General features: G+C 42.8%; 1 protein-coding gene across 9 annotated transcripts in view; it reads left to right on the top strand.

Moving 5' to 3' along the window:
- Nucleotides 1-27979, top strand: part of HECW1 (HECT, C2 and WW domain containing E3 ubiquitin protein ligase 1) — a 253865-nt gene that overhangs the window by 40363 nt on the left and 185523 nt on the right. The window contains exon 2 of one of the 9 annotated variants that reach the window (XM_062625354.1): nt 22370-22427. The exons of the other annotated variants lie outside the window; for them this stretch is intronic. Within the exon in view, the coding sequence (XP_062481338.1) occupies nt 22401-22427 (27 nt within the window). The 5' untranslated portion in view covers nt 22370-22400. The remainder of the gene's footprint in view (nt 1-22369; nt 22428-27979) is intronic. 9 annotated transcript variants of the gene reach the window in all.

Below are 27979 nucleotides of genomic sequence, written 5' to 3'. Positions count from 1 at the left end.
GCAAGCCATAGCTTCTCCAGTGTTTAGTCTGTCCTTTATCAAGCCTGATTATTTGTTGTGGCTCATTTTCTAAACATGCTGATTGTTCCTGTCAAAACTGTGTAATTAAAAGTCGTGTTTTGAATGCTTAAGAGGAAAACTTACTGGTCAGAAGAGAAAAAAAGAATTGATTCTTACCTAGCTAGTGTACTTTATCAAAGCCTTACTTTACTGGCAGAGATGTATAATTGTTGTGCTCTATTCTTCTGTCTTGTTGAGGTGTGTTAAGGGGATACATTATCATGGACACGCATTTTTTTTGGATGTTAAAAGAAGCATATCTGATTCCCCAGATCACACACCAGCATTTTTGTCAGGGAGATCTCCCAACTGATGGGTCTGCTTGTTACATCAGTTGGCCAAACCTGTTGGTATAGTTTGGAATAACTGCATTCATTCTAGCAGGTCTTTACTGTAGGACTCGATGATCATACAGGTCTTTTCCAACCTAAACCATTCCATGACAGCTCTGTGCCATCTGAGTATTTGGCTTATTTTTTGAATGTACCTAAGAGCAGCCACTTCCAGCATGTGAGATGAGACCTGCCTTAGGGCAGGTGAGTTGACAGGATTTTGACTAACTAGGAAGTATCAGTTTTGCTATGAATATGAAATGTGTAGAAAAACATGAGTGGTGTGAGAGTTACCAGAAGTTACAGCCAAAATTCCTGACCAGTCACAGTTAACATAAGTAGTTTTTAGGAAACATAAATCCACTACTCTGAATTCAGTGGCTGTGCAGACCACCTTCCTTTTTGGCCAGGCTGAAAGCATGGTATAACAGAATGCAGAATGCAGTGGTCCAGGGCAACAGAAACCCCATTTTTTTTATGGGGTGAGTAAAGAGAAAAATTTAAGGATTTCTTAACAGGGAAAAATGATGAATTTGACAGCAGAACTGTTCCATGTCTTGCTGTAGAGTCTCACACTACTGTGAAAGGGTCCTCGCTCTCCCACTCTTTGAAGTCTTGAAATGGGTTTCTCATGGTGTTCAAGGACAGGCACTTAATGGGTAGGAGAGCCAGCTGGAAGTGAAGGAAGGGTGTATGTGCAAGAGCAGCCTTCTGCAGTGCTCTTCAGGCCGGTTGCACTCTGAGCTACAAGTGTCTTTGCGAGCTGTGCTTTAGGAACCTGAGAGATTTACAGTCTAAATTTCATTGTTCATTTCAAAGCAGCCAAGGATAGTCTCCATAAACACTTATCAAAGCATCTTTCTCCTTAATTCCTTTCTCTTTCTGCTTCTATTACAATTTGCTCAGTAAAACTCTTTCCCATGATTTTGTGTCCATGCTGGTGTGCCACCCCAGTTTAGTACTCATACATGGTTAAAGTACCTGTGTCTGGTGGCTGAATGTGGTGTCTGAATATTCTGATCATCTCAGCTCTTCAGGCTCCAAATTAGTTAGACACCTGCATTTGCTCAGGCTTCTAGCATTTGTGATTACATGGGTTTACAAGATACCCTTTGTGCCTTTGACATGGGGCAATACGAAAATGTCTGGTCAGTTCTTAGCCTATTGCTTAGTATCAGCTTCTCTCCAGTGGGCAGGCAAGCCTGTGGAGTTTCACAATTTCAATATTGAATGAATAGTGAAGATAGAATCTAAACATGTCTTGTGAGGCTACTTTGCTGTAGAGGCAGCATTCCTGTGGGTGTTCATAGGGTGAGATCATCAATGGTCTGCGTTTGAAAGTCAAACTGAACCTGACGTTTGCAGCTTTAAACTGTCTTATCGAAAGCTTGCTTTTTTTCCTCTCTTGTGTGTGTCCATCTCTATATGTGCATGAATCTATATAAAACCTATATAAAAAAAATATGCGTGGCTGAATCTATCAAAGAAATGTTAGTTATTTGAGGGAATTCCTTCATAAAAGCATTGTTCCCATATTTGCAAGCTGTAACTGGTACATTACAATTCATGCCCTTATCATAAAGAAAATGCTGCTGCTTTGTCAGCATTACCTGTATGTTTTTCTTAAGGCAAGTTATTTAAAGGTAGAAGGATAAGCTGTCTAGGCTTACTCATTTTAAGATGAAAATCAAATAAATCAGCGATGAAAGTGATTCAATAGCTTATCCATCTCAAAGCCAGGCCAAGATGTTTCCCTATCATTACCCCCTGGCACATTTTATAGCACTTTATCCAGCTTGAAAGAGCTAAAGTGATGGATATTCTGCTGTATGGTTTATGTTCCATCTGGAGTGCTAGCTTTCCCATGTGAATTTTACTAGAGTCCTGTCCAAAGACCATGGATCAAGTCTTTACTCCTGTTGCTTTCAAGGGACTTTAGAGCTGGCTCCCTAAGACTCTTGAGTTGAACACCTATGTGTGTGTTAACCCCTAGCACCTGAGTAACTCCACTGGTATACAGCTCTGATCCTCACCAAGGGTACAGGGATTTAGGATTTCTGAGGGACCTGCCACGGACATGAGTGGGCCTAGTATCAAGGCTAGGTTTGTGTACTTCACATCAGCAGCAGCCTAAGGTGCAGAGTGCTTCTCCATTACGGACATCTGGGGAGGGAAAGGATGTATGTGCTGTACCTGAGCCGGATTTGTTAAATGAAGCTGAATACTCCTCTTTTGGGCCTCCCCAAAGACACTTCCTCACAAATGTGTCTGCACAGTGGCTGCTTCAGAGCCAGCCTGGATGGTTTGTGCTTTTCTAATCAACTTTGTAGAGTTCTTGGTTGGGTTTTTTTTTGTTGTTGAGTTCCCAGATTTTCTCCTTGCTACGTTTCTTTTCTGCGGGGAACTTTGTCATTCCTTGCAAAGTGGAGTCATGCTGCTTGTGGCATCTTCCCTATAAAATGCAGGATGCACAGCTTCAATTAATGAAGGCAATTTGTCTTTTTCAGAAATACCCTAGCAAGCAAAGCTCTGGGAAGGACACAGGAGATGATCAGAACAGTATTGTTCTTACAATACATCATTACATAGTGTTAAGGCTGTTGTGTGAGGTACAAGAGCAGAAAGCAGAGAGCTACTTCCCATTTATCTTGCAAACCTTTGTGCCATTGCTTGATATGCCTTAAGGATTACTGTGGGGGCATTTGGAGATGAGTGAAGGCAGAATGGGGAAATGAGCTATGATGCCAGCTCAGCCAGCCAAGGTCACTTGGAAACCAGGATCTCTTGAAACAATTTAGACCCATTGACTGGCTGCTGTCATGCTTTCCTTGGGGGGTTGAGTAACGTCCAGCAGTCGTCAGATAAAGCATGGGAGAAATCCACTGTAATCTTGGATTGAAGGATCCTGCAGTTTTGTTTGTGAAGCTCTGGCTTCTGGGGTTTACTCCCAGGTAAACGTTGGTTATTTCACTGTTCAGAGCTCCAGCGTGGCTTAGCTTTGGCAGGAACAGTTTATAGAGAGGTAGTAAACCCAACTTTTATAAGGGCTTACCCAAATGTGAGGAGACTGGTTCTGGATCAAGACTGATCATTCCAGTCTCAATAATGGAGATCTTAGTTTATATGTCTTTTAAATATGGACTCAGGTTTTGTTTCCCAGACTTTCTGGGCAGAGTTACAGTGTGTCTCTGCAGAATCCCACCATTGATAAAGTAATATGGTTTTGGTCAGGTTTTTGTGCCTTTTCTTGTAATCATATAACTCTCAACTTGTTTATTATCAGTAATCTTGGGATGCCTCTTTCAAGGTGTATGGTTTTGGGGGTACTGACTGCTCCAGTAACTGCGTTTGCCAATATCCTGACCTTTTTCTCCCTTAAGTGGAAGGAGGAGATGGAAGTTTAACTGGGAGAAGCTTTATGTCATTGCTTCCTTTGAGCATCCAAAAAGTGCTGCGTGCCCTCAGATATCTCAGATACAAGATCCTTTATGCTTTCTCATATTCTGTCCTCATGCTGGGGAGAATCTCCCCTGCTGAGACAAAAGCACTGGAAATCCACCTCAAAGTAGAGGTGTCCATGCCTGTGGCAGGGGGGTGAAACTAGATGATCTTAAGGTCCTTTCCAACCCAAACCATTCTATGATTCTATGTGGCATACCCCAAAGCAGTGATTAGTCTGTAGTTGCTATGGTTTGTCTCACTGTCAGGCAGTGCTTTACTGTCCCGTTGTGTTTGTCACAGGCTTGTTGGGACTGGAATTGGTCTTTTGTTCTGCGTTTGCACGCTGTCTTGGGACACATGTCCTGATTTAAGGATGGAGTTGTACTAGGGTGACCAGTGAGACGCATGCAGCAGGAACACATGAGGCTGGCTGGCTCAGCCTGCTCAGTGTACCCAGCTTCAGCCTATAATGAAGTGCTGGGACTGCTGCAAAATCACTGCTTGCTCCCATCTCCACCCTATTCCAGAGCTGAGCCAGTCTCAGAGCTGCCTCTTGGCTTTTTTGGGTGTTACGAGTTTTAATTCTCAGTCATGTGAAGGGGTGGCTCATAAGATTGGTCTTGTGCTGCAGTCATACCAGCAATAAGTGGTGCATAAGTAGCTGACTTAAATTGCCCTCTGGTATGTCTGAAGGTAAACCTCAGGTGCTGTGCAGAACCAGGGCCTTAGAGCTAAGTTCAGCAAAGACGAGTTATCCTTGCTGAGCTTGCCAGCTAAAAAGGTTAAATCTGGTTAGTTGAAGCAAACTATCTGCAATTGTGTTCATAGAATCCCAGACTGGTTTGGGTTGGAAGGGACCCTAAAGTTCATCCAGTTCCAACCCCCTGCCATGGGCAGGGACACCTTCCGCTATAGCAGGTTGTGAAACAAAAGCAGGTCAGAAGGTTTGATCACCTCTGGTTATTTGTATCTTTCTATGTTAGGGGTCCTGTTGCTTTGGAGTTGCTTTGCAGAGCTTTGGATCTGAAGAAATTTGTAATCACCAACTTGTGTTTTCACTTTGGGGCTACTCCTCCTTTCCATGGAGATGTGCAAATTGCTGCCTTATGCTTTAAAAGAAAGGAGGATAGAAATGGAGTTACTCTTACACATTTTATGTATGTGAGGAAGTAATTTTGTGGTGTCTGCAAGTTATAATTTAAGAAAAAGGCAAGCTCAGTATTTGTAACCGCTGACATCTAAACTTGTGGTAGTCTAATTCTTGTAATCAGCTTTAAATACATGGTGAACTTGGGCCAAATTAACTTCTACAACTTTATTAAGCTCGGAGTAGTTACCAGGAGATATCGTTGCCTACTTCTTTTTGACCTTTGTATCTTAATTTTTAACTCGCCTGTGGTGGTGTTTGTAAAGGAGAAATAGATCCAGTTTGTGTTATTCTGTAGAAGAAGGAAGTTTTCAGGAACTTTGTAGCCTCTATCTCAGGAAACAGATATGTGGAAATCCTGGCTTCATTTTACATGGGACAATTGGTTTCTTTCCCTTTGCAAACAGTGGCTCTTAGGCCACCATAGGTAGAGACCAGTTTAGTGAAAGGCAATTGAAGAGGCAAGGAACTTTTACAAGGAGCTGCCAACCACAAGTGCATTCTCCAGGTGTGCTTGAGAAACAAAAAGAGATCTGGCACCCAAAACAGAGAGAAGTGAAAACCCTAGTGAAAATTTGACATGAAATTAAATAAAACCAGCCCCAGATCAATGCTGAACACAGAGAGGAGGCTTCATGTAAATTTTAGTGCCTTTGTGTTGGTGCAGAACAGCAGAGATGTTGGCCTACCAGCTGCTGATGATCAGAAAGATGCCTTCAGTCCTGAAGAGTCTCTGTGAGAGTTGTGTGCCTTTTCAATGTGCTTCGTGCTCAGTTCATTGAGAACTTGGTCGATGGGATACGTTATTTAGGTGGCTTCTCTGTATCCCTACGACTCTTCATAAGCAGACAGAAAGAAGGCAGTTCATTGCAGGGCATGTTTGCTCTGGCTCAGTATGGTATTAGCCACTGCTACCTGAATTGTAGTAACTTGGAGGGTAAAGCCAAGGGCTGTGACTTGTAATGTGTTTTGTAAGATCCATTTAATCTCAAGAAGAAGCAACCACTAAGATCTTATCTAAAGAAGTAAGCTACTTCCCCCATCCCAAGTGAATGATTGGTAGCTGTCAAAGACCTCGGGTGATGTTCCAAGGAGAGTCTGTCGACTAAGTGGATTCTGCCAAGACAAACTTAGGAGATTTCCATATCAGAGCTGGAGTCTACCAATAGTAAGCATTTCTCAGGGTATCTAAGTGAGCTGTAAATCATAATAGCTTGTAACAGAAAAGGATCTGTCATGGCTTCTGTTAGCCAGTTGTGAAATAGAGTTGGTTCTCATGGGGAATACTGGGAGCTAGAATCCACACTGTTTATTGGCACAGCAGGAGTAAGCAGGGGTGAGATTTGAAGTGGTAACTGTGTGATGGCATAATTAAAGCTGTACATCAGTGGTGGTTGACTACTAAGTGATCAGAAGAGATTTTGGAGTAAGCGTGGAGAGACAGCACCATTTTTCATCATTATCAGCTTATAGTGCTTATGAGTAAGTGACCTTTTCAAAAGAAGATGAGTAAATGTCTGGAAAACACTTTGTGGTTTCTTTGATTCCAAATATAAAAATACTTAGAACAAAAATACCCATGACTTCCGTGACCAGATGATTTTTTTTACTTCAAGGAGATTTGTGTTTTTGCCACACTTTATCTTTTTAATATAGGTTGGGGTTTGACAGGCTTTCTGTTACTATCTTTGGAGGGCAGGGCTCTCATAATTCAGAGAGTAGAAATACTTCAAAAGATATGAATAATGGTCTTGAAGAAGCAGATTGATGCTGAAGCGGCAAGCAGTCTATTTCTGAGCGCTTGCAAAATGTCAGATTAACCATGGTGTGCGAAGGGATGCTGCACCTCACCATTTACAGAGCAAGGATAAGTCCTATTTCCATTTTGGATCCTTTTTAATTAAGCATTTCTGAGCAGTTATTTTCTTTCCGCCTGTGTTTTTGTAACTGCTTGTACAAAGGGCTCCCAACCTTATCTATGGAATGTGGTACTACAGTATCCTGCTTTTGAATTAAGGAGCCCAAGATCTTCACAGTCTGATTAAATCCAATGGGAAGCTTTTCCAGTTTTCTCCACTTTTCATTTGGAAACCTCGTTCATATATGGACACGTATTTCTTAAAATACGACTACTGGTGGGGAAAATGCAGAAGTTGCATAATGAGGAAGTCTGGATGCTTTTTGCCAAAAGGACTCTTTTTGATCTCTGTGTGCCAAATGAATCTCTGAGCAATTTACTGCTTATAGCTATTGGTAATGAATTAATGAGTAATTAAAACTGTTATTAGGAGAAAACCATGGGGTTTTAGCCTTTGGAAAACAAAGTCCTTGTGTTACTTTTTGCTAGAGTAGAACGGGTATAAATGTGAAGGGTCTGATTCCTTCCTTCGTTGCATCACTGTTAACCCGATGTAGTTGCTTTGATTCCAAAGGTACAGGTAGATGTAAAATTGGTGTGGCAGTGGATAAGATGAGCAGTAAATTTCAATGGATTTATGCTGCTTTTATGACATGTTTACTGCAGAAGAATTATAGGAGCTGGATGTGTGATCTCTAATTTTTTTATTAAAACTTTCCATTATAAGGATGTTTTGGAAACCTTTTCTGAGACAGTAAAACCACTTTTTCTTTTCTAAAGTAGCCTTTTTAGTTGGGAGGGAGAAGGCACTTCAGGTAGTAGTGTCTTTTCTTTGCCATACATGAAATCTCACTAAGGTTTACTTGAGTGATAAGCTGTTATAATTGTTTCTTCACATATTTTTCATACCCGTTGCCTCCTCCTGCAAACATTTTGGCAAGTAAATGGCTTTGCACTCCGGCGTGCTGCAAGTTATTCACCTGTACAGATCTTTGCAGGACCCCAACTAATATTTATTCCCAGACTGAGTGCATTTGACAAGTCTCAGCGAGATGCAGTCTTCTACAACAGGGTTGTCAATCTCCAAGAGTTAAAAGGAGGAGAATTACCTTAGGTCCAAGTATATTAAAAGTAACCATCACCTAAACCTGTATCCTTCGAGAACATCTCCTTGGCTGTGTCGTCTTCCAGCGTGGGTATTAGCATGTGTCTCCTGAAGAAAGTGTTCTCAGCTGGGCTTCTCACGGGTTTTGTTAATCTTGTACAGATTAATCTGGTTTTCTTTTGTTAATCTTGTGGGTTTAGGTATAGTTATGGCTGATGGTTAGATGAGAAATGCTGTGTTGTCCTTTCTGCTGGGAATTTCTATGAATGGCAAGCATCTTAAGGCTTCCTGCCTGCCCCACTCAGTCTCTTCTGGATGTGCTCACCGTCTTCATAGAATCATAGAATAGTTAGGGTTGGAAAGGACCTTAAGATCATCCAGTTCCAAACCCCCTGCCATGTGCAGGGACACCTCACACTAAACCATCTCACCCAAGGCCTTGTCCAACCTGGTCTTGAACACTGCCAGGGATGGAGCATTCACAACCTCCCTGGGCAACCCATTCCAGTGCCTCACCACCCTAACAGGAAAGAATTTCCTCCTTATATCCAATCTAAACTTCCCCTGTTTAAGTTTTAACCTGTTACCCCTTGTCCTGTCACTACAGTCTCTAATGAAGAGTCCCTCCCCAGCATCCCTATAGGCCCCCTTCAGATACTGGAAGGCTGCTCTGCGGTCTCCACGCAGCCTTCTCTTCTCCAGGCTGAACAGCCCCAACTTCCTCAGCCTGTCTTCATACAGGAGGTGCTCCAGTCCCCTGATCATCCTCGTGGCCCTTCTCTGGACTTGTTCCAACAGTTCCATGTCCTTTTTATGTTGAGGACACCAGAACTGCACACAATACTCCAGGTGAGGTCTCACAAGAGCAGAGTAGAGGGGCAGGATCACCTCCTTTGACCTGCTGGTCACGCTGCTTTTGATGCAACCCAGGATACGGCTGGCTTTCTGGGCTGCAAGCGCACACTGAAGCCGGCTCATGTTCATTTTCTCATCAACCAGCACCCCCAAGTCTTTCTCCTCAGGGCTGCTCTGAATCTCTTCTTTGCCCAACCTGTAGCTGTGCCTGGGATTGCTCCGAATCTGCCTGGCTTTCAGGTGTGTCTATGCTGGAAGAGCAGCAGCCGAGGCAGCTCCACATGAGCCAGTGTGTGTGTGTGGCTCCGTATCCTGCCATGCAGCATGAGAGCCAGTGCACAAATCTCTTCCTCTGCAAGCTCTCCACTTGCATCTTGGTCTCTTTTGGCTCTAAGTCTTTATTGCTTAAAAGCATGAGTGAAGAACCAGAAGCCAAGAAATTGTCTGATGGAAAAAATGATGTTTGTGGGAAGAAAAACCTCTTTTAAATTTCTCTTGTGATTTTTAGGCCTTTAGGGTTGACCTTTTCCAGTTTCTCTGTCAAATTAAAGCTAGGAACTCACAAGATAGGGAGGAAAGGTTTTTACTTGTTCATACAGCTCCAGGGTTGTTTTTTTAAGAATGCCAGATACTGTAAAAGCTGCAATTAAATCTTAGTTGCTAATTCTGCTGTTTATCCCCAAACCTCTCAAACACTCCAAAATAGATAACAGTGCTTTTTGGCTAAATATTTACAATAGTCTTGTTCTTAACTGCCATCTTTTCTTTGTTGCCTCTGTATAAGACTTAAGGAGCATATTTCCACTAGACTGAAGAACCGCCAGAGGTAGTGTATCAATCAAGGCAAGGTGAAATGCTCACATGTGTTCTGTGATGGAAAAATGCATCCTTTCAGTTCATTTAATGAGCAGCGCCTTGTCTTTTCAGTTACCATAAATACAATCTCATTTTAATAAGCTATTCTCATGGTTTGTGGTGCTTTTTGATTAAAAACAAACCTGGAGAAGAGGTTTCATATATAGGCTAGGCTGACAAATCAGGATACATCTATATATACATACATGATATGTGAGTGTACACACATGGGTTTTATAAACCATATATAAAGAAAGAAATCAAGGGTCACTCAACATGGTAATACAAATACTTGTTCAGATTATAAAGTGAATTACTGCTGGATTTTTTTTCCTTAAAAAGGCTGAAATGTAGAATGAATCTTCCAGCACAGAGTTCACCAAATCTTCACGATTAACAAGTAATATTGATTGTCTTCTTTAGTGCCAGCTTGATTACAAACACACACATAATTGCTTTGAGTAGCTTTGATAGTTTTAGTCACATAGTTAAGCATATGCCTCAATTTGCTAAATTAAAATCGCTACATTGTTGATTTTGGTAAGGTAATTTCCACCTCTGCTAATTGAGTATCAAGGGTGGCGGCACCTTTTCAAGTGTCTTCTGAGCTGAGTGGAAGAGGCAGGGGAAGCTCCAGATTATATTTTGCTGCCTGTATGTAGAATCAGTACCTCTGGGAAGCCTATTTCACGAGAGGTTATTTCCAGAAGCGTTTCACATGCATGTCTGTTGTCACGTACAAGGCCTGTTTCTACCTGAGTTATAGCCAAGAATGAATTAATTGACTTGAATGAGCACCAGTCTTTGGATTCTCCTTTACAAATTAGCATCTGGAGTATGTGGCTTAGAAAATGATTAGCTTTCCAAGCACCTTTTACGGATGCAAATGCATGAAGTGCTAGAAGTGAGTTATTAAATAAACGACCCTCACACCTTACGTAACACAGATTTCTCTTAACAATCTTGTGTAACTTAACAAATACCCGCTTTCCCTTTTAAATAAAGGTGACAGAAAGGGAAGATCAGTGGGGCAAGAGTGTATGGAAAAAGCAGTCTGGCTGTGTTTGCCACAGGTCGTTTTGAGAGTATTCCTATGTTAACTGCATGCTTGATGATGATTTTGCATGATTCCCACATGATCTTGTTACAAAATGCAGCATTCCAGGCAGCTGATCTGGCATATGGTTAATCAGTGTCTATTAGTTTCTTTTGGAAAGGACATAAACAACCTCATCATAAGAATTACCTGGGGAGAAGTAATTCTGTTTTGCTTGTTCATCAGTAGAATTTGCCTAAGCTCCTGCTCTTGATTTCTTGATACAAGTTGGAGGTTTCTTAGATTATGATTCACAGATCACTTGTGGTTCACTGGATTCACTTGTTTGGTATTTCACTTCGAAACGGAGAAGCTAAATTTTGGTTCCTGAGAGGAGTTCTGGCTTTTTTTGTGCATATAAGTGTGAAACTTGGATACACCTGATGGAAAACATGCTACTTCCCAGTATTCACATCCTGCTGATTATTTCTTAATGGATGACTATGCTTTTATGCCACCATCTAAATAGACATTAGTAGTCATTAAATTGTAGGGGGGAAATTAACTGGGGGATTTGGAGGAGGGGAAAAAGCAGCAGTCAGCTGAAAAATGATAGGTTTATACTGAAGGTTTCTTTAGATTTAAAAGATCATTGAATTTCTCAGTTGCTTCCTTTTTATGTGGCTAAAGAATACACTGTTGTGATTTTTAGTGGTTTAGTTTTTTTTTAACAGCAGTCTTCAAGTGGAATCTGATCCCTGGAATTCTGCTAGAGAATTACTTTGGTGTCTAAAGGAGTGCACATAATAACGAATAATTTTGTGTTCATTCCAGCCAATTGTACGCTCAGACGAATGTTTGCCTGCACAGTCACCCATTTGGAATCTGTCCCAAATGAAATGAGAATTAATACCAGGGGTTAGTTCCAGGATTTAGCTCTCAAGTCTATTTATAATGTTGCAATATACATAAAAAATATCCCCCTCTGCAGACTGCATTCTGCAGAGGCCGTTCTAGCTGCTGACCCACGTAGCTGCAACAATTGCATGCCATCAGGTAAACTTGCACATAGGAGTTAAGGGACTGGTGCATGTGTAATGTGAAGAAACAGGCCAGGCAGTGTTAAGAGGCAATAGATAGGACTGCCTTGAGCACCCCTTCTTTTTCAAGCTCCTCCACGCCATGCTGCTTGAGCAGTGGCTGTGTAAATGAGGAGATGGACTATTTCCAGGAGACAGCCACTTCAGTTCAGCCCCCCTGAGATGATAACGTGCACTTTAAGAGTAATAATAGCTGCCAGCCATTGCGGGCCCCAGGGGATGGGATCATGATGTGCTGCACGACATTCAGCAAGTGTGCCTGATGCCTTGGGTTGAGCCGACTGGCCAGGCTTGAAGTGCTGGAGGGAGAGGGGGCAAAGAAACCGCTTCCTCATTTAAAATGGATATTGCATTGCTTTCATAGTTACTCTCTTCTGCACCTTGGTGCCCCCAACTGTCCGAGGGACAAGGATTTGGACAGTTTTTCACCTCCTGTCCCATCCCTCCATGCTCCCTTTCTGCATAGCAGCTGCTACGGGAGCTAGGATCATAAGAGAATCCAGTGTAGTGCTGTCTGCCATTCCTTCTGATGTTATCCATCCCTTAACAAATCCACATCTACTGGCTGTACTCTTAGAGGGTTAAGTACTGTGTCCTTGTAAGTGGTGAGGCCAGGCTGAGACTCATACAGCATCCAGGGTGGATTTCTGTCACGGTTCCACAGGAGCAATCTGCAGAATCCTGTCTGCCCCCACTGTTTGTGGTCAATGATGTGGTCTCTAGAGATGGAGCTAGTCTTAGTTTTAACAAACCTGGTGACTCAATTCACACTATCCTACATTAGACAGTGGTGTAAATTAATTTTCTGTTACTGGAAAACACTTCTAACCATGCCTTTGGATCCAGTCCTGTAGAAAATAACAGTATGGGTGGCAGAGATAGAAATGTGGTCTTATTCATAGCTTTATTTTCCGAGAGACTTTTAGTCATTTAATTTCAATTCTTAAGACAAAAAGCATCAAGTACTGTCACACTTCTGAAAGTAAGACCTTGCTTTGATATTCCTTTAAAATTAATTTCATCTACTGCCCCTTTTTATAGGGTGAAATTAATGGGGAAGCAAGGTGTAATTAATGGGGCCGATGTTTCACTCTGAAAGTTAATAGCAAATTATAATCTACTTCAGCAGTACAGGAATTTCACCCTGTTATTTCCAGGCCCTTATTAAAAACGAAAGGGCGTAATCCATTGCAAGTAACTTTTTCATCCGGATTGTCTATTGAAGATCACCTGAGATACTTCAAGAGAAGATGGAATGTTGCTGCTTTTGCCCTGCTTGGATGGGAATCATCTAAATGGCCTGTTTTTAAAAACATGCTTCATCTTGCTCTTTCTATTTAGAAGATAGTGCATGGAAAGTAGTAGGAGGTTACTGGTCTAGGTAAGACATTGGGCTGCTGTCCCTGTGGGCAGGTTTCTATGAAGATAAGCTGTTTTCTTCTTCTGGTGAATGTGTCCTTCTCAAGTGTGTCTGCTTTAGACATAGTACTTGCCTTCTTCAGTGGCCTTTCGTAAAGCTTTGTGTCATTTTTCTTCTATCTGATTATCCTATTTGTCACTTCTAATGACTATAAAAGATCTCTTTTCCTTATAGCCAGCTTGAAATGCAGTGCAAGTTAACTACTGGATAAATAATTAGTGATTACTAACTCCACTAAGCACTGTGGCTTTGCATTCTATCTGTGTAGAAAATTTCAGGTTCTGTAGATACTTAGCTTGCGTGTAACTTCAGACATGGCACTGGTTATCTACTTTTTGGGTTTCCAAGCACATACCTGTTGAGGCTTGGTGCAGGTTCTCCTTGAGAGGTTTAATGCAGAGCAAGCTGGAGCCAGACAGTTAACAGAAATCATGCTTCTGGATTGGGAATTCTTTTCTTCCAAGGAGGAAAAAAAGTTTTTCAATCTTTTCCTTTTTATATCTTCCATTAACAATTTGGTCTGTGAATATTGCTTTGAAGAAGTGAATGGTGCACTTTTAAACATGACTCGCTAAGATACTGTTGTGTTAACCTTTGCCTGTGTGTTTATGGGAAAGCAAATATAAGTCTAGTGTATCACAGTCTTGGCCCAGAGCTTGCAAAATCCTTTTATATAGTGAATCCACCTCTAACATCTATTTACCATAACCTCCATGTTTAGGAAACTATCCAAACCCAGCATGTAATAAGGTAATAAATTCATGACTGTGGTATATATAGTGCCAGTTTGTTGTTTTATAGCATGTGGTTACATCTGTAGTGACAAGAGGATGAAAGTGGGGTGCAGGGTAATTCTGTTGTAACAGTACGGATGCTGAGCCTTGTCTGCTGCCTGCGTAGCATTAGGAGGGTTGGTGTCATGTCAGTGCAGCATTAAGATTTCCAGTGGTGGCTTAGAAATAGGAGTAACAGGGTCTGGTATTTATCATTTATAGTAGAAGCTTGTTATTGCTGGGCTTGCTCCTTGCTTCCCCTCATCTAAATATAAGCTGTGGTTTGCAGATACTGATCATTGCACTGAGCAGCTGGGGGAAGATGCTGCTGGTGCTGCTAATATGTGGATGTTTCCGTGTCACAATTCATCAGGTAAGTCGAGGAGGTTGCCAGCTCCAGAGAGGTCCAGCAGCAATTTGTTATACTTGAAGCACGCTGCTTTGCAGATGCAGGCTTTAGTGGTTTGTTGCAGTCAGAGGGGAGTAATGGCATTTAGGCAGGGCTAAGTAAAGTTTTCTGTCTTGTACATTCTCCTGCTGTAGGTCTGATAGCTTTAACATCCTGCTCAATTACGAAATACCATCATAGTTCACTGCATGACTTACGTGTGCTGTCTGTTCAAGTCTTTCCTCTCTATTCCATTGTCTCTTTCTGCTCTAGTAAAAGGATGCTTCTAGAGAGACCCTGAAATTGCATTTGTGAATACAGGGTTATAAAGACAGGATAAGGGGTGCAGATGCTGACTCTTCTTTACTGTGCCTGTTTCTTTAGGAGATGGGTCTGTTTTCCTTGTGCTTGATGTTTATGGCTCATTCATTGGTAAACTTCATTTGGTAAGCATTAACTCATGTGCAGATGTTAGTATTCCACCGATCCTTTAGGGCCACAGTTCAGATCTAAGTTCATTTCACAAGTGGCTGATGAACTGTGTTAAACTGTTTTTCCACTTAAGTCAGAGTACTGCCAAGTATCCACATCACTGGGAAAATCACGATTGTCAGGGAGAGACTGAAGACTTGAAGCCAGTCCCTTCAGCCAGTTATTAATCACAGTGTATTGGAGCTAGTGGAGCAATGAAAAGTTACTCTGTCTGAAGATGTGGCAATGTGCACAGTTCCACCTCGTCAAGCACAATGGTTTCAACTCAGGCAAGCACCGAGTCCTGGTTGCAGAGCTCTAACAGGAGTTTGGCAGCCGCTGTTTCTGCAATTGTCCCATTACTTCTTTTGTGCCCGGGGGTTGCACTGCTGATGCCTGTCAGCAGCATGAAATTTCCTTCATGAGAAAAAGGTGGAATAAGTAATCAAAAATACCTGTGGACCACTATGGAAAATGTCGCTGCTGACCGAAATACTAGGTAGAAACAGATACCGATTGATGGCTTGGCTTTGTGAACGAAGATTTGGGAAGGGCTTTAGCCACACTTACTACAGGCGCGATGACCAAGGGCAAGTGGGATATCCAAATCTGGTTGGAAAAAAGGCTGCTTAGGCAATCAGGAAGTGTCGGACCACTACTGTCAACTCCTGAGCTAACTCGAGCTACCCATACGCTGGTCCACCTACATGCAGCGTTGGATCTGCAGCTTCCCATGCACCTTGTCACCTGCCGTTTAGACCCTCCCCCGTCCATACAGACAAGTGACAGTAAGCCCTTCCAGCCTGCACAGTGGAGTTTTTAGGTGAAGTGCAGCTTGCGCAGAACTGGCCCCAGCCTTTACACCTGAGGTTTGACTGCCACGGCCTAGTCAGCTAGATGGTGACAGCAAAGTCCTCGGGTCGTAGGTTTTGTAAGAGTGTCCTTCTCTTTGATGGAAAACCATACAAGGCTAGACGAGCTCCATCAGCCCGGGTCTGAAGATAGGAGTTTTCCGATGAGGAGGCCCTGTCTTCGCTAGCAAAGATTCGGGAAGACCTTTACCCATGCATTCTGAACAAGACTGTCATCTCCTGGGTCAATCGCAAGCGACCGATGACGCAATAGCACAACAAGTGTCTAGGCGGGCTCTTAGAGGTGTTCAGTCATAAGCCTGCAGATGGTAGCCTCGTGCCAGTGGCTCCTCAGCCAAGCGCACGCACCAGGGGTCTGACCCTGCGGTTCCTCTTGTACTGAGCAGGATTACTATTGCAACAACACATCATCAGTAGGGTAAAACTAACCTGTCTCACAACGGTCTAAGCCCAGCTCACGTTCCCTATTAGTGGGTGAACAATCCAACGCTTGGTGAATTCAGAAACAGATATATATGTACATCATGTCACCACATATGAGAAGGGGATAACTGATGGTGGTGATGCAGAAACATCAACGCTAACAGACCTTTTCTGTTAGTGCAGTAATGCTGACTTGTTTTACTTTTTGTTGCATGCTGTCAGTAGCTGTACTGTTATACACACAGCCAAGGAGTTCAGTGAATAGCCTGACAAAATCCAGGGGAGGAAGGAGAGGTTGCTGAGACGTTTCCCAGAGGCTCGTTAAAACAAGAAGGATTTTGTGCTCTTTCAGAACTTGATCCCTCCGTTGAGGATAGGAAATGATGCTGGAAATTGATTGGTGGAGATGGGCTGTGCAGGAGAAGCTTTCTGGAGCTCTCCAGCTCGCTGTCCAGTGTTTTGTTCCCTGGGGCCTCAGTTATTGCAATATCCTTTGTGGGATTGGACGTGCCTCACTTTGTATCTATCTGCGGTGCTGCTGGAAGCATCCTCTACCTACAGAGCATGTTCCTCCAACTGTATTTTCTCTCTGCCCCCTTTTTGCTTTGTTGGCTCCCATTTCTGAAGAATACATCAAACAGCTTCTCATCTTCTGAGGAATTCATGACCTGTGGACACCCTTTCTATCATCTTTCCTTCCACACCCAGAGTTCAGCACCGCTGCTGGTCAGCCTTCATTGCCAGCATCCCTGGAATGCTCGAGCCCCCTTTCAGTTAATCTCCACAGGCTCTTCCTTGCTGTCCATCCTGCTTGTCAGGCAAAGGAAATACTGTGTCAGTCCTCCTTTCTGCAATGCCTGTAGAAAATAAGCCAGACAGGTGGGTCTCTCCTGAGACCACAATTTACTGTGAATACTGTTGCATTTTCTCTTCAGTCTCTGCTCATCTCAAGGTTTTAGTGGGCATGTGCTTGAGATGTCGCCTGGTTGGGGGCAGAAATCATGGAGTTTGTTCTCTGCTCATCTGTCTCTCTGCTTTATGGAGGGTCTTCATTCAGGGCCTAGGTTCTAAACTTCATCTTTGTGTATTAGCATTTCATCACAGAATGCTTTGTGTTGAAAGGGACTCTTAAAGGTCATCTAGTCCCACCCCCAACATGATGTCATTTATAATAATGTCAGCTCTTTGTGGTTAATATTATTGTCTGATGCCTTCAAAGCTGGGCTGCAAGTTGACATCAGTGTGGTAGACTCACAGATTAGCAAATGGAAGATCTCACCTGCAAATGGCCTGAAGATACTGCTCATTTAATTTGCCTTTGGTGTAAAACAATCAGAGGTTTCATTTTACATTAATACATACAGCTTTTTGTGCCTTTACTTGAGAAAGCTGGAGTGCTTTCCACAACAGATGTAACTGATTTTGAGCCAGATTTCAAGGCAACTGAGGTTTGTCTCTGGGCAATTAAAATCCTCAATTAACATTAATTATTTTTCTAATTCCATTATGTTCTTTTTGTCTAATGAAGGGAAAAGAAAGTGTCTGATTTGTATATGGGATTGAGGTATTTAGCTAATTTACACATGAGAATTTGTTAGTGTTTCTCTCGCAGACACAAAAAAGATGAACATTTATCTAAAGAGATTTTATCCTGCTCTTGCTGTTGTGAGGTGTATTAAAGTAGTGGCTCCTGCTATTCTGCAGGTGGAATTAGCATCATTGAAAAACGCAGGACCTTCTTTTACATGTTTTCCTTTGTGTTGAGAGAGGGGGAACAAACACTTCTAGCATAAATACCCAGGATTACCTTTTGTTCTCTGATCTTTAGAAAAACTAAAGAAACTTTCCAAATACCGGGCTGTGGAGGTGGAAAAAAAGCCATTCTGGTGTGTTCAGTGTCGTCCCGATCCCTGCAGTGCAAAGACAATGCTTAAACCGTGCCACAGGCAGCTGCTAGTAACAGCGTATTGGGGCTGGTACAGGCACGGGAGGGCAAAGAGAGGAGTGACAGAGGAGCAGAAAAGTGTATCTGCAGGAAAACGAAATCGGCTCTTCTGTTGTCATTAACGGAATAGCTTATTGACAGAAAAGCATGTCCTGTGGGGCTTCGTCTCAGTCTGAGTGGTGGCTCAGTATTTGGGCAGTTGTCTGCTCTCTGTGCTGCCAGACACAAACCGCTCACCACTGAATGGAATACTTTTTCAGCCTTAGATGTGTTTTCTTGCAAAGACTGAGCTCTTAGTGACCAATTACACTAAGTTCAGTACTGAACAGTTCACAGGCTAAGAGCAAGCAATAGAGAAAGTGTGGGCAGCAGCAGGAGGCAAGGATACAGTTGAAATGTAATCATGGCCAAGGAGATGTGTGCACATGTATGTGGACATGTAAAACAGGCATTGACTTTAGCTGTTTGCATGCCAGCTTTACCATGATCAGGGCTTCATTTTTTTATTTCCTAAATGAATTTAGCAAATTCTTTGCTAAAAGTGTTTCTGAGTAGGAATTTCAAGCAATATGGTTGGCACCAGCAGGATATGAGTCTTGGGATCGCTTCAGGCAGGGCGTAGCATACATCATCTTTATGTTAATATCCTTCAGAGACTCAAAGAACATTTAGGGTTGGAAGGGACCTTAAAGCTCATCCAGTTCCAGCCCCCTGCCATGGGCAGGGACACCTTCCACTAGAGCAGGTTGCTCCAAGCCCCATCCAACCTGGCCTTGAACACTGCCAGGGATGGGGTATGGTAAGCAGAAAAGCCAGAAGGAACTCAGACACTACTTAAGACGTAGGATGGGGGGGTCAAGTATCACCTGCAGAGACCAGTGATGTCTTCTGCAGGGAGAGGGACAAACCAGAAGGAAGTGAAAAGTGGAGGAGGAGAATGGGTGGGTGTCGTGGGTTCAGCAGTAGCAGTCATTTTTCCTTCTTGCAGTGCAGACCAGTGATGTGTTTTGGTTTGGCTTTGTGAGCCTGCAGGGAGGAGGGGAAGCCAGGAGGACAAGACCAGAAGGAAGTGAAAACTGGGAGTTAGCCGGAAGGGCTGGGGGACGGCAGGGTTGGAGGAGGGATCGGTCGGAGCTTGGTCAGGCTGGGGGGGACGAGTTATTGGTTGGCTGGTGGTGAGATGATGTATTCTCTTCCCTTGTTATTTCCTTTATCATTATTATCATTGGTGGTAGCAGCAGTGATCTGTGTTATACCTCAGTTACTAAACTGTTCTTATCTCAACCCGTGGGAGTTGCATTCTTTTCGATTCTCCTCTCCGTCCCTCCGGGAGCAGTGGAAGGGCAAGAAAGGGGGGGAGGTGAGTGAATGAATTACCTGACTGGGTTTAAACCACGACAGTGGGAGAGGGAATAATAGGAGAAATGAGGGGGAGAGATAAGAAGCCTGAAGGGAGAGGGGTTAAGGCACAGCTGGGCTTGTCAGAGCTGGATAGCAAACAAGAAACCTTGATGTTAAATGATGGGTCATGAAAGACAAGGTGTGAGAAGAGATGACCAAGATAAAAACTGGAATCAGGGAGGTAGTAAACAGCAGTTGAATCAAATTGAACTTGCCACTGGTTTCAGAAGGAGAAAGGAGTCCACGGTGCTGAGTGGGCTCTCCTCCCTGCTTTTCACACTTCTCCTGGATCATGCTATTCTTGTCCAGAGAGCTCAGACAAAACTGCTCATCTTCTGTGGATGCAGTGCTCACTTTGTTGAAAACCTGTTGCTCCTAGCCAGAAAATGGATGCGTACTTGGGCTGTGGGTAGTCTTGACACAAGCAGCTCAGCTCCTGCATTCTTTAGTCTGTTCCTCTCACCTCTTTATCATGCAGGTTTGAAATATAATGCTGTTGCTTTTCATGGCCCTTGAGATGATGAGTTTCTGTGCACATGTATTCAAATAAGTGCTTTTGAGACTCTTATTGCAATACTGGCAGACCCTGTCATGGGCTGAGGAGGAGAAGGCAAACGCTGTACGAGTGAACACGGAATAAAAGTGCCAAGAAATGTGCAATCTAAATGTAAGGACAGGAGTTCACAGTTGACCAGAGACAGACTACAAAGAAATCCAGGGAAGTGTTTCTGGGGGGCAGTGATAGTCTGCCTGATCACAGGCTCTCCAATTTACCTGAAGTGCACTTCATTTCTGAAGCACGTCATTTAACATAAATGTACCCCTGAGTAAATCTATTCACGTAGGATAGCTCTTTTCCTGTCTATTGCTATTGAAGTTTGGACACACACACAGGCACATGTGCCACTTGTCCTGCAGCAGGGCTGTAAATTCACCATCCGTGGCCAGAGCCCCAGCCTCAGCCTGGCACTGGAGCTCTGCTGCCTGTGGGGCCTTCATGGCCGAACAGGATGATGGCAGCTGGGGCTGCTGGCAGGGTTGCTGTAAACCGTGAGCAATGCTGTCATATCCGGATTAAATGTGTGGAGGCATCACAGCACATCCTGTCTTATAGAATGGAACACCCATGGACTGGTTTGGGTTGGAAGGGACCTTAAAGTTCTTCCAGTTCCAACCCTCTGCCGTGGGCAGGGACACCTTCCACTAGAGCAGGTTGCTCCAAGCCCTGTCCAGCCTGGCCTTGAAGAATAAAACTTTCTGAAAGCTGCATTAGATTAGGAAGAGACCTTGTGCTTTTATCCCAAATTACTAACAGGAGGGATGTTAAGGAAAACACTATAGTACATTACCTTCTGCTATGGGCGAAGCCACTAAGTCTCGAACCAGCTTCTGTGTGGCTGTAGGAGATTCATGGTGATTGTGGTTGGGACAGGTGAAAACAGTGTGCATGTGATTAAACTTCTCTGAGGTTGTCTTTTAAGGTGATGTGGCTCTTTGCCTAGCTTTGGGATCACCTTGCTTTATTTCCCGTGTAAATATGCTTTCTCAATAAAAGCAAAGGGCCACCAGACTACAGGCACTCTGTAAATCTGGGACTAAAATGGATTATGTCCATGAGACTTACTGCCTTTTGGAACACAGAGGCAGATGCCAAAACAATGTGTACTTTTGTTGTGTTGAATTTCATGGCTGTTGTGTGCTTTGAAAGCTTTTTAATCTCAGGGGAGTGTGAGCAAATGACCTTGTTTTGTTTTATACATCTTTTCTTAGCTAAACATTTCTGAACAATAGAACATGTTCCTAAAATCCGCTCCTTTGGCCGTTGGTTTTGGTTTTCTTCTTCATTTCTGTGCTTTTGTTGAATTGACAATTTTAGTAGTGGTTTTTCTTGCCTTCTCAGCTGCCACTGAGGGCGCAGCAGAAAGTGCTGGTGGGGATGAAGGTTAGGGAGGGATGACAGTCTCCAGAGGTGTGTGATGTGAGGAGATGCTGGTACTGGACGGTCCAGTTGGTGAGGTGCTTTCCCTGCTAGTGCTGTGGAGAAGCTGTAAAGTTTCAGCGTGCCCTGGTCACATAAGAGAAGGAGGCAGAATGAGCTGAAATACAGACATCATAAATGTTGTGGCTAAATTGTGGTTGTCTGTCTCTTTTTTGTTAAAGCTTTATTATTGCATGTTTGGGGAGCCTTCTGTCCTTGCTGGTTAGCTCTCCCTGACTCAGGTTCAAGTTTTCCTTTGTTTCCTTGCTTCTCTCTGTATATTTTTGTAGCATGGGTTTTCTCTTAAATAGGGTTGAGGTTGATGGAGAAGTAGAATATTATTGTTCACTGTATTTTGTGGTCTGCTCTTGGGCCATTCAAACTGTGTTGGATACTCAGTCAGCTCCAGTATGAGACACTAAAATTTGCTTTTTGTGGTTTTGTGGCTGGACCCTACCAGTATCCCAGGTTATCAATAAACTGATGGGAAGTGGAAATGTTGGTGGGCTGCCACCCATCTAAGCTCACTCAGTGCGAGGATTTTGCAATGAAGCTGAAGGTCCATTGCTGATGTCTTTTGTTTCCTTTCAGTTTCTTCCTAAATTTAATGAATACGATGCTTAATCTTACACAGTCTGAAATGTTTGTTGTAGTTAGCACCATTCTTATTTATTTAAACGCATGTATTTCAGCACTGAAGTGTATGACAATGTCTAGCCCTGCTGGAGCATATAGTATGCTGTTAACATGGGTAAGATATATATACTCGGTACCAAACAGTGAAACAAATCAGTTAATAAAATGTTGGCAAAACCAGAGAGGTTTTGGTGGCAAAAACAGTGTTTTAAAATGTGGCTGATGTTGGTTCTGGAACACATGCTGAGTTAACCTCATTGAACTTTTCCCCAGGAATTGATGCGCTTACAATTGGCGGGTCATTATGCTGCTCCACCTGTGTAGTGTTAAGGTCAGTGTGTTTTTCTGATTATAAACCCCATCCATACCATTCCATTATAAATTCACTACCATTCATATAATGGAATGTGCCAAAGCTCGGAGCCCGTTGCAGCTGCCCCCGGTCCATGTTTAAGATCAAACAAAGTGGTTCAGGTAATTTGAACACCTTTTCAACAACACGTCCAGTCAAGCTTCATTTGAAGTGATCTTTTGTTGTTTATGTTTTGTTCTCCTTTCTTTTGTAACCTGCTAAGCATCCATCTGATGTCAGTGTTGGTTTTGTTTTGTGTGGCCTGCCCAAGAATTCTTATTGAATCAAGACCTGGTCATTATAAGATCATAGCAAGGAGGTCCTGGGAGCAGCAGGCAACTGTGACATTGCAGTTGCACGCATCCATGCCTAGGCAAAGCACATCAACCACTCACCTTCACAAGGCGTTTTCTGAAACCTGCAGCTTCTAACCGTGAATTAATTCAGAGTCATCGCAACACACAAATCAGCCATCACAGTAGACACTAATGTGTGAGATGCAGGAATGTGTGACTGGCACTAACCACTTACCAGGGCAAACTTTGAGATCACTTGCATGCATAACACACTGCTGCTGTATGCATCTTCCTGCACAGCTTAGTCTTCTGAATTGCAATGCGTTATCAAAGAGAGCCAGAATGTGCATTCAAGCTTATCTAGTGTTATTTCTGTCACGGAAATGTTATGGTTGGGGCTTTTGTTTGTGTGTTTGCTTCTGCATTTTTCTTTGTCATTAATCATCCAAGTGACATCAGTTCTGCAACGAGGAAGAAGTCAGTGAACAGCCATATATGTAATAGGTCATTATGTTCTTCCAGTTTCATGAGGACGTATCCTTTCTGTGTTGAGTTTTGCACTTCCTAGTAGCCACTAAGAGCCTCAGGCACTGGCACTTTTACTGAGAGGTATTTGGAGCCTCTGTGCAAGTTAAGCAGTACTGTAATTGCTGAGGAAATACCTGCAGGCTTTTGATGATGACAGCTGAGAGGTTGTGTGACCATGTCCAGCAGCACTCCTCCTTTCACCTCTCTGTAGCTGCAAACTCAGTGGGATTCTGCATTAAACATGATGTGACACCTTCCTGGATGTATGTGCTATATACAGTACATACAGTCTCACGTAATGTGATAAAGAATCACAGGAAGACTCCAATGCAAAGCAATCCTTGAATTTTCTAGGTTATGAAAACTCTTCACATCCTGACATTTCACATGACAATAATCTGAATTTTGCAGCTATTGCATCAGGTAAGTGCATCTTCAGAGGTGAAAAGTATTTCAATGGTTTTCGGTTAGTTCCAAAACTAAATGAAATATCCTCCCAAAAAGATGATACAGGTCATGGTAAGGTTGCATGTGTTTTTTTTACCAAGTGAAGAGACTCAAAGGGCCTGCTTAATAGCAGAAGGGATATGAAAAGGATAGAGATTAGGGTTTGTTTTGGTAAAGCAGAGTGCAGAATACCTTATGAGCAAACCCATATTTTACTTGGCCTCCAGAAGACTCCATTTTGCATTATTTTCAAGTTCACCTGTGATGATGAATCTTCCCAGTTTTTAAACCAGTGCATTCCTCACCACTACCTGAGTGTCTTAACAAATTTGGGCCCTTGTGTACAGCACACGGGAGATCCTGGAGGTTGGATTAAGCACACCCCACCAAGAATCCTGCCAGAGATACATTGCTGACGTGACAGTGGGAGGAAAGTAAATGAACTACGTGCTGCAGCATGTTCAACAGGCTGTGATGATTTGTTTCCTTATAGGGGAGTCTTCTGGTTAAGATAAGTCTGATGCTCAGTCTACGTGGGCAGCTGTAATCAGATGTACGAAAGTGATGCACATCAAAAGTACTTGTCACAAAGTGCTGTCTATTAGATATATCACCTACCTCCTCCTTGCAAGGAGATTTGATAAGTTTGACAAGCAAACCAGATGCATTATTTAGTCTGTAGCAATGAACAGCCTGCATCTGCAAGGGCATTTACTTGACCTTGCAGATAAACCTTTTGAGTTGCACATAGGCATTTGAGATAAGTATTAGCAGTGTGAAGACTGGACTGGTACAGGGAATGCAGGACCCTTCCAAATCCTAGGGGGCTTATGAGCACTCTTCATAGCCCTGTGTTTAAGTACCTAATTTAGTTTCTTATATTAGTTTCCCTATACGTGCCCTCTGTTCAACAGAGCAAAGTCATTATCTTGCTGGTATTTTAGGGCACCCGTTTCTCTCCCTTAACTGTCCAGCCAGTGTAGAAAAGTTAGCCTTATGCAACTGCCCAAAGCTCAATGCAGACTACAAGTATGGAATGGAAAGGTACAAATATAGCTGAAAAAAAATGTTATGGCACAATCAAAAGAAGGTTTCGGTTAGAAAGGAATTAGTGCAATAGTAGATGGTGGCTTCTGCAAGTGATTTCTCACTTTAAAAAGGTCTTCCCTAGATGAGGGTAAAAACAGCATCTTAGCCTTTTGGTTTGGATTTAGTCCTTTGTTAGGAAAGAAAATTGATCCATCACTTATAAAAATCAACTTCTGTGTGAGCTCTGTGTTTATATTTGGTCTGTCTGTGGCCACTGTAGAACCACAGAATGTTTTGTGTTGGAAGGGACCTTAAAGCTCATCCAGTTCCAACCTTCTGCCATGGGCAGGGACACCTTCCACTAGAGCAGGTTGCTCCAAGCTCTGTCCAACCTGGCCTTGAGCACTGCCAGGGATGGGGCAGCCACAGCTTCTCTGGGCACCCTGTGCCAGTGCCTCAGCACCCTCACGGGGAAGAGCTTCTGCCTAAGAGCTCATCTTAATCTGCCCTCTGTCAGGTTAAAGCCATTCCCCTTGTCCTGTCCCTACAGGCCTTTTTCCATAGCCTCTCTTCAGGTTTCTTGTAGCTCTTTAGGCACTGGGAGCTGCTCTAAGGTCTCCCCTGAGCCTCCTCTTCTCCAGGCTGAACATTAAAACACCCAGCAATGTTTTAGTACAAAAATACCTGGTTTTAGTTGATCATGTGTGGAGTTCATCCTTTTAATCACACAAGTTATTTATGGAGAAAAGATCAAACATTGTTAGTGTAGAGTTGTTACCTGTGGGTTTAGGACTCAACATACAGAAACCTTTCAGACACCCTTTTTCAGTGTAGTGCTTGTGCAAAAATAAATAGCAGATAATCAGTTACAAGGATTATGTTTTTATAGAACAGGGCACACAGGTGGAAACTCTGCTGAAAGCTTTTTCCCAGCCCAAAATAAAGTGATTTGCAACCCCCTTTGTCTTACACTTTACTTTATGTACCCTCATTGCCTTTTTTTTTTGCTAATGATAACCAAACAGACATCAAGAGTGTGTTTTGAACCTTGCAGCTCTTCTCAGATCTTTGTCTCATAGGCAAAGAGCCAGCAGATCCACCAGTCCATTTGGGTGCAAATGAGTTGTCAGTCCCCGGAGTAAAGGTTGGACTTGATCTTAAAGGTCTTTTCCAACCTAGCTGATCCTATGATTCTATGGAAAGGAGGGAGGTTAGCCAACCTGTGATCAGGAAAGAGCTCCCACAGCTTGTCCTGTAGACTCTAAGCTAGGTGCTGGCTGTGCCAGTGAAGGCAGCAGATGGAAGGCAGTGGTAGGAGGAGGGGTGGAGCTGCGAACCAGAGCCCTTGCTCTCCTAATGTCTTCTTAATTAGAATAATACAAGTATTGGCTGGGATGATAGTTGTATCTTACTAGAGAAATTAAGAAATAGATTAATTTCTGGCACAACTCCCTCTGCCTGTTTACTTCGGTCCCTGTTTGCAGCACCAGTTTTAATTGAAGGAGCAATTTGCTGTATTTGCTTATGAACAGATAACAGTATAAGGAAATAACTATACATTTGGGAAAGCACAAAGGGGTGTAAGGGCACCAGCAGAAACAGATATGTATCGAAAGCCAGCACAACTGAACAGTGCTATCATTCCACTTATTTCGACAAGAGCTCTTGTAAGGAGATTGATTAAGTTTGCTATTCTTCCCATTCTGTCATGGAAGTGAAAGGCTGTGAGTATTTAGGAATTTAATCTAACCTTGAGTGTTTAGGAGTTTAAATGAACCCCAAATGACCCAATGGGACAGGATGTGCTTCAAAGTTTGTTGAAGTCAAGAGGAGTTTGTCCATCTCATCCAGGACACGTGAGATCAGGCCTCTGCTGAATTCACTTCAGAAGAACTGAGAAGTTTTACATAGATCTATACCAGTGTGTGCAAGCTGGTGTCTGTACTGGAGAACCATAGGAAACCATATCTGCAATGTGTGACTTTTGATGCCACTTTAAAACCTCTTCTTGCTCTCACTGGCTGTTGCCAGCTAGAAGCTCATGGGCCTTGTAAAATATCTAATGTAAAAGGCTTTATCATTTCTTTTGGTAAAATACAAATACACTTTTAACTTCCAGGATTTCCACACTGAGCACCTCCATTGCTTAAAGAGTATTTTGCAGCTTTGCCCCTTGAATGACATGTGGAAATACTTTGGTTTTGACATGCACAAATATTTTGATTTTAGTGGGAAATGCGAGTCCTTTCTCAAAATGTGGTCCATTGCTTTAAACCCAACTGAAAAGATGCATTATCTTATGAAGTTCTGTATGATAAAAGACTAATTAAAGTCAACAAATGTTTAAATCTATTAATATTTAACAATTTACAGAGCTAGCCTTAGAATAAAAAGCAGCCTTCTACAAAACAGGGGGAAAGCCGTGTCAAATACATTATCTCTGACTCCTGTGTGAATATATACTTTAATTGCATTGGGACATTAAAAAACATAAATGAGGGTGGTTTCTATACTTTGCAATTTAAATTAGTCCATTCTTCATGACACTGAGTTTCCACCTGTATGGATTTCTTTGCTTCTCGAAGAAAAATTATACCCTCGATGCCTCTTTTAGCATGTGAGATAAAATTCACATTAAGTCTACTAGTAAGCTGGAAATCTGTTGCAGAATCCACGTGGAAAATACAAATCTATGTTGTTTCATTTGTAACTCAGATTTTCCACAGGGTGAGAACATGCTGGACACTATACAGACAAAACCCTGATTAGAAAGAGTGAAGCTAGAAAGGGAATAGTGTTGTGTGATGTATTAGATCAAGTCCAGGTCTTGTTCACATGGAAGTCACTTTGCTTAGATTTCTGTTATGTTTTTGTGCTGGCTTTAGCAGTGCCCAAACACCCATCTCTGCAGAGCTGTACACCTGAGGAATTCCCTTCTGTGAGTGATCGATTAAATCGGTGAGGCTGTTAATCATGTTAATAGCCCATCTTCCTGGGCTGATCAGACTTCTCTGCTTGTGCTGTCTCTCCATCTTTTGCTCCCTTACCTAATTACTGTTGAAGCCATTGGCTAATTCCAAGTGAAAGAGAGAGGAGCAGTTGTCTTTGAGATAATTATGTTTCTAGAAGTCTCAGGAGTTGGGGAGAGGAGGGAGACCCAAGCTGGGGCTGGGGGAAAGGCAGGTAGAGCCTGTCCATCACCACTCCAGCAGCTGGGAATGTCGCTGGGAT

This window comes from Pezoporus occidentalis, unplaced genomic scaffold, assembly GCF_034315485.1.
Source record: "Pezoporus occidentalis ecotype Australia unplaced genomic scaffold, CSIRO_AGI_Poc_V1 ctg28, whole genome shotgun sequence".
NCBI classification, from domain to species: domain Eukaryota; kingdom Metazoa; phylum Chordata; class Aves; order Psittaciformes; family Psittacidae; genus Pezoporus; species Pezoporus occidentalis.
The sequence above is the reverse complement of the archived record's forward strand: the minus strand, read 5'-3'. Positions and strand labels throughout refer to the sequence as shown.